The sequence below is a fragment of the Salvelinus namaycush genome, chromosome 12, assembly GCF_016432855.1.
Source record: "Salvelinus namaycush isolate Seneca chromosome 12, SaNama_1.0, whole genome shotgun sequence".
NCBI lineage: Eukaryota > Metazoa > Chordata > Actinopteri > Salmoniformes > Salmonidae > Salvelinus > Salvelinus namaycush.
The window spans coordinates 41,817,327-41,824,760 of NC_052318.1; the positions used below are offsets into that span (position 1 = coordinate 41,817,327).

Consider the following 7,434-nt stretch of genomic DNA (forward strand, 5'->3'; position numbering starts at 1 on the left):
CATGAGGCAAACGGTCACACCAGATACTGACTGTTTTTCTGATCCACGCCACTACTTATTTTTCCCAAGGTATCTGTGACCAACAATTACATATCTGTATTCCCAGTCATGTGAAATCCATAGATTAGGGCCTAATGAATTCATTTCAGTGAACTGATTTTCTTATATGAACTGTAGCTCAGTAAAATCTTTGAAGTTGTTGCATGTTCCGTTTATAGTTTTGTTCAGTGTAGTTAACCAAATAGCTACCCGAACTATCTGCATTGATCCTTTTTGCACTAACTCTAACTTTAACACATATGCTGCTGCTAGTTTATTAGCGTTCCTGTTGACTAGTCACATGTACATATCTACCTCAATTACCCGTACCCATGCACATTGACTCAGTACTGGTACCCCATGAATATAGCCAAGTTATTGTTACTCATTGTGTATTTATTATTACTTTTATTATTATTCCATTTTCTTTCTCTGCATTGTTGGGAACGGCCCGTAAGTAAGCGTTTCACTGTTAATCTACACCTGTTGTTTACGAAGCAAGTGACAAATAAAATGACATTTGAAGCTTGAATGGCTCAGCTCAGTAGTGCGATATGTCAGTGTATGGACTGGTCACGGATCGTAGTGGTGTTTACCACCAGAGAAAAGGTATAGAAATAGTGCTTGTTCAACATTGCAGCCGACAAGGCAGGCGACTGACTGATCTACAAATCACCTTGCATCATAATGAACTACTCATTATTATTTGTAGTCAGTCACCATTAATTCAAAGTGCATCATGGATTTAATGTTGAACAAGCCCTATTTCTGTACCTTTTCTCTGGTGGTAATCACCTCTACGATCCGTGACCAGTTAGGCATGGGTCCTCAGATCCTCAAAAGGGTTTACAGCTGCACCATCGAGAGTATCCTGACGGTTGCATTACTGCCTGGTATGGCAACTGCTCGGCCTCCGACCGCAAGGCACTACGGAGGGTAGTGCGTATGGCCCAGTACATCACCGGCGCCAAGCTTCCTGCCATCCAGGACCTCTACACCAGGTGGTGTCAGAGGAAGGCCCTAAAAATGGTCAGACTCCAGCCACCCGTGTCATAGACTGTTCTCTCTGCTACCGCACAGCGCCAAGTCTAGGTCCAAGAGGCTTCTAAACAGCTTCTGCCCCCAAGCCATAAGACTCCTGAACAGGTAATCAAATGGCTACCCAGACTATTTACATTGCCCCCCCCCCCCCCCCCCCCTCTACGCTGCTGCTACTCTTATTATCTATGCATAGTCACTTTAACTCTACCTACATGTGCATATTACCTCAACACCGGTACCCCCTGTATATAGCCCCGCTATTGTTATTTACTGCTGCTCTTTAATTATTTGTCATTCTTATAACTGCATTGTTGTTTAAGGGCTTGTAAGTGTTTCACTGTAAGTTCTACACCTGTTGTATTCAACGCATGTGACAAATAAAATGTGATTTGAATGCTCTGGAACACAGCCATAGTCTTGAAAATTTACTTATTTATAAAGAAGCATATCATTGACTTGGATAGCAGACCAATTACTCCACATACATTGAAAAGTAAACAAATACACATGATAGATACTATCAATAACAAAAAACTCAAACAGAATAGCAATGACACTTATTTTATTGATAATTTTAGGGTTGTAACAGGTGAGAAGAAGCATACCGTTTCCTTTTTGAATTACACTGAATGAAATGTTATGGAAAATATTTGTAGTTTGTATATACATTATTAATGTGGAATTCCATGGTTTTCTACATTTTCTAAATACCAACCAGTGTGTTCGAGTGCAATCCCAAGTTCTTGATCTTAATGATTAATATGAAACTAAGGCTTTCAGACAGCATCTCTTTGCATCTCAAATCATGCCTATAATTAATTTATACAACATGCCAGCTCATGGAAAGACCTAATTACGAGGCCTCTAAACATTGGTCTAGTATCAAGACCCTTAAAAGGGATACTTTGGGATTTTGGCAATGAGGCCCGTTATCTACTTCCCCAGAGTCAAATGAAGCAGATACCCAGACTTCCTGTCATCGCGCTAATGCTAGTTAGCATTGGCTCGTGAAACTACCTCTAACTTCCTTCATACCGGACACAGAGACATACAAATGGTATCCACGAGTTCATCGGACTCTGGGAAACTAGATATTCAGAAGTATAACTTTAGGCAAAGATTGTGCAAAACATTTACTACAAGGTGGGGTCATTTTAAAATTGAAAAGAAACCGAAAAATATATATTACGAACTCCTACAGGGTTGTAAAAACGTGTATTACTACAATAGTTCAATGAAATGGAATGAAAAGGTTGATGGAAGCCTGGGATGGTTACTAGCTATGGAGGATAAACACCATAATACACCAATAATGTCTTTCATATCAGAACTAAAGAAAGCTATGGAATGCAAGTTATGTATTACTGTTCAGAAGTGTCGATGTGAAAGTGAACCTCAAAAGGTTACTTCACGTTTCACTAACAACGTTGCTGGTGATGTTTTTATTTTCTGCAGAACAGACTTTGGGACTTTAACCCAAGGTTTATAGTCATCTAAGTATTCATCAACAAAACATCATTATGGTCCAAAGCAGGTATTGTGCTGGCGAGAAACCCAAATGGACCATCAGTTACCAAACCCCCAACTGATCAGAACAGCTTGATCATACTCTCTCTGGATTTCCCAACTCCAACCCATTTCACTGAAAAGTGAAAAAAAATTCACAGTGAATATATTATCAATTATGAAAATAAGACTGTTTTAGTAAGGCTGCTTAATCCCCATACTTGTTTTCTTGACTAACCTGGCACTTGCAAGAAGTCCTCGATGAAGCGGATGTAGCTTTGTGCCTGAGGGGGCAGCTCCTCAAAGCACCTCACATCCTCAGTGCTGCAGCACCATCCAGGTAACGTCTCATACTTCACGGACACCCGTGTCAGCACGTCCATATTGGCTACAGAGGCAGAGAGAGAATGAGATGGGAGTCTACCCAGCACACAGGTCAAGCCAAATCAAGTGTGTCTAATAGTAAAGTGAAAGGAACAAGACAAGATCAGTCCTCCCAGACAGGGAGAAATTTACCAGGAAAACTGGGAAGAGGCTCATCATCAACAGAGTAGGCTACACCGACTTTGATCTCTGGCAGCGTGTCCAGGATGTCAAGCTTGGTCAGAGCGATGCTGTGGGAGAGGAACAGTCGTGTCAAACATGATTATGGAATATGTGGACAGCAAATGAACATAGTGGAGGGTGAACACTGTGCTCCAATAATTACAATGCATACAGTATGGAACACATCCAGAAAGAAGAACACAAGCAGGAGGCGAGACTGAGCCTTACGCAGTGAAGCCGTTGACCATGTGGGCGTATCGGACCAGAATCAGGTCCAGCCAGCCACAGCGGCGCTGCCGGTCCGTCGTCACACCAAACTCCCTCCCTCTGGACTGCAACAAGTTGCCAACCTCCTGGACCACAACAACAGCAGTCAGATCTGGGATTCACTATAAAAAACTGAATGCAAATATGAAGTACTGGAAGAGACAGTATGTTTATGCAACAACCAATTCATACTGCAAGACTTAGCACACAACATTGATTCTGCACAACAAATTCTATCCACTCACATTGTCCTGCTCAGTGGGGAAAGCTCCTACGCCTACCCGGGTGGTATAGGCCTTGACCACACCATACACCCGCCCCACATAGGACGGGGGCACACCCAGGCCAGTGCACACTCCCCCAACAGTGCAGTTAGAGGACGTCACAAATGGGTAGGTACCTGACAAATACAAATGATTCCACTTCCTTCAAATTATATTCCAATGGCAAACAGCAGAGTAGCATAATAATTTTACCCTCTCAACCCCTTCTGTTCTCACCAAAGTCAATATCCAGGAGGGCTGCATTGGCTCCCTCCACCAGGATCTTCTTACTGGGCCCAGTGAGGGCCTTGTGCATGAAGTACACCCCATCTGTTACAAGTGGACGCAACCTCTCAGCATACTCCTGGAAAAGAAAGAAAATCAGTGACTAAACACATAATGGAGCACAGAGAAGCCTCTCAGCATCTTTTTACATTTTCTGTTCACTCCTGGAAGACTAACAAGAGCTGTGCTGCAAGGAATCAGCTCAATTGAGACGGTACCAACCTGCATAAAGAGACCCCTCAAAAACAAGACATAACTGGACTAGCATCCCTGACTGCATCCTGGGCAGGTGATGGATAAGTCCAACGTTTTATTTAAGTAAAGATATGTCATTCAAGCAATATTCTTTTTACCTTCAGTTGCTGCAGCTCATTGTCAATGTCAACATTGAGGTTGGGGTACATAGTCAGGAAATGCTCTGCCAACACACGGAACCTGTGGAAGAAAAGGACATCCACTACCAATCAACATCAATGACTTAAATACAGTTAAGGCTTGAAAGTATCACCATGCATTCTTAAAAACAATTTTTGTACTGACTTCTCCTCAAAGACGGTAAAATCAGACACAAGGTCACAGACTCTCAGTCCATTACGAGCAGCTTTGGAAGAATAGGCAGGTCCAATGCCCTTTTTGGTGGTTCCCAAACTGGAAAACAAACAAAAACAGACAGTGGACGTTCAGGAGTGCCACAGAAGGAATATACAATACTGCCTTGGCAGTAGCCCAGAAAGGCTACCATGACTTCATTTTTTAATAGCTGCAATCACGGACCATATTTATTTATTTGACATTTTGTAGGATCTCGTTTTCAAGTGTCCAACTGAAAAATAAAGAAAATAAACAATACTTTGTAACAAGAAAAACATACATTAACAGCATAAAACATTTGCTGGACATCTACTAATAGGCCTACAACTAATAAAAATGACCTACTTCTACAACTAATAAAGTACGCGGACGCACCTTCAAACGAGTGGATTTGGCTATTTCAGTCACACCCGTTGCTGACAGGTGTATAAATCGAGCACACAGCCATGCAATCTCCATAGACAAACATTGGCAGTAGAATGGCCTTACTGAAGAGCTCAGTGACTTTCAACATGGCACCATCATAGGATGCCACATTTCCAAGTCAGTTTGAGATACCCCAGTCAACTGTAAGTGCTGTTATTGTGAAGTGGAACCATCTAGGAGCAAAAATGGCTCAGCCGCAAAGTGGTAGACCACACAAGCTCAATGAACAGGACCACAGAGTGCTGAAGCCGAGCAGCCGCACACAAGCCTAAGATCACCATGCGCAATGCCAAGCGTCAGCTGGAGTGGTGTAAAGCTTGACGCCATTGGTCTCTGGAAACGTGTTCACTGTAGTGATGAATCACGCTTCACCATTTGGCAGTGCGACAGACAAATCAGGGTTTGGCGGATTCCAGGAGAACGCTACCTGCCCCAATGCATAGTGCTGACTGTAAAGTTTGGTGGAGGAGAAATAATGGTTTGGGCTAGGCCCCTTAGTTCCAGTGAAGGGAAATCTTAACACTACAGCATATGACATTCTAGATGATTCTGAGCTTCCAACTTTGTGACAACAGTTTGGGGAATGTCCTTTCCTGTTTCAGCCCAACAATGCCCGCATGCACAAAGCGAGGTCCATGGATGCTGTTATAGCAGCAAAGGAGGGAGGGGGGCAGCTCCTTATTAATGTCCATGATTTTGGAATGAGATGTTTGATGAGCGGGTGTTTTGGTTATGTAGTGTATTTAAAAAACTCCACATGGTGATGTTTTTAATAGTATAGTAAAATTAAGAGGGCTCGTCTTCACACAAAGTCTCATAGATCAGCACTCATACTCGGACATGCTTTATTAATATGAGCCCAGATACTCATTATCACTTTCTCATACAGTAAAACCCACGCACTTCTTTCCCGCCTGTAGCTGTCTCTGTTGTTCCTGGATCCCATCAACAGCTTGGTGGAAGTTGAACACTATGAACAGATGAGGCAAAGAAAGAGTAAATTAATGGAATTGCAAAACACTAAACCATAGGTTTGCAAAACATACAACCGAGTCATACAGACTTACCAATGTGTGCACGGTCAGAAATCTTTAACCGTTCCTCCCATCCTTCCAGTCCTGGACAAAGACAACAAATTGCAGGTCTTGTTCCACTTTATTCATCCATCACCCTTTAATCCCTCTCATCGTTCCTGCAAGCCTCTTATTTTGCAAATACTTACCTTTGCCTTTCTGCAGGTTATTTTCAGCCTCCTCAAAGAGCCCAGGCAGGTGTATCACAACCCCGTTCCCTGTGAATAACCAGTTCAGTTAGGGATGACTTGAATAGCAATCCAAATAAGTGAAAGCAGCTTGGAGGCTGAAGTGCCAGTGAGAGGGTCAACCCACCAATAAATGAGACAGCCGACTTGTTGAGCACTCCGCTGGGCAGCAGGTGAAAGTCATACTCTACAGAGTCCACCACCACTGTGTGGCCTGCGTTGTTGCCTCCCTGGATGAGACAATATTTACATGAAAACCAAGAGGAGGCGAACAGCACAGTTCTGTTGATAATTAGCAGCCAACTGGTAGGGCATTATTTGAACGGCAACTAAACGGAAATGTAGTACAACATATGGACACGTTGCACACTAGCACGGGACATCCAACACATTCTAATGCCTTGGGCTTCTCTGTGTTGCAGCAGCCAGTGCCATTATCTATCTTGACTGCAAATAGGACACTGATCACAAGGTCAAAGTTAGTCGAATGAAACCAATGTAGGTAGTGTTTTACCACGGAAAACGAGAAGGATATCTCGATAACTCCAGTTCGTAACTACTATAGCTAGTAATCTCTAGATAACACATTTGTTGGGGGTCGTTATCAGCTACCACACTAGATAGCAAGTTTAGCTATAGCGATCTACGGTACGGTTAGTTTGTAGACTTGCATGATAATAGTGGCTAATAAGTAGATTACTAAATATTGTTATACACTAGTTAGTATTGGTTTTGTTTAGGCCTTGCTAACGCAGCCTAACGACTTCCGTATTTTTGCGAAGTTCAAATGCCTTGTGTTTGCTGGGTTAGCGAACATTAGGTTGCTAGTCAGAATAGCTAGCTACGTACCTGACACCTGCATACTAGGTCTGCGTCCATTGCTAGCAGGTCAACCACTTTCCCCTTTCCCTCGTCTCCCCATTGCGCACCGAGGACCACGGTTACTTTATTCCGAGGTTCCTTCGGAGTCCGCAGGGACTCGACCTGTCCATTCTCCCGAGGTCGCTTGAAAGCAGGCTCTCCGTTCAAGGAGGCCGTTTCTTGGCCATTAGGCATTGTGCTGTCTGCTGCCATGCTGCTCTGTGCGTTGCCGGAAGATGAAATTAGCGGGTTTCTCCTAAAGGAAGTGTGCTTTTTCATACTGATCTTACTTCAGTTGAAGCAGAAAGCTACTGAACTACGAATTTGGGCTTTTACTGGGCAATGTTT

At 43.2% G+C, this 7,434-nt stretch overlaps 1 protein-coding gene across 1 annotated transcript; it reads right to left on the reverse strand.

Moving 5' to 3' along the window:
* Positions 1-1,625: 1,625 nt before the first annotated feature.
* LOC120057247 (adenylosuccinate synthetase isozyme 2-like) lies at positions 1,626-7,339 on the reverse strand. The gene is made up of 13 exons (XM_039005793.1): positions 7,075-7,339; positions 6,353-6,455; positions 6,187-6,255; positions 6,032-6,082; positions 5,868-5,934; positions 4,488-4,595; positions 4,301-4,382; positions 3,900-4,026; positions 3,645-3,799; positions 3,361-3,485; positions 3,103-3,200; positions 2,825-2,974; positions 1,626-2,722 (listed from the first exon to the last, which is right to left on the reverse strand). Exons 1-13 carry the CDS (start codon positions 7,297-7,299, stop codon positions 2,670-2,672), a joined length of 1,413 nt encoding a protein of 470 aa, XP_038861721.1. The 5' UTR covers positions 7,300-7,339; the 3' UTR covers positions 1,626-2,669.
* Between the last annotated feature and the right edge of the window lie 95 nt (positions 7,340-7,434).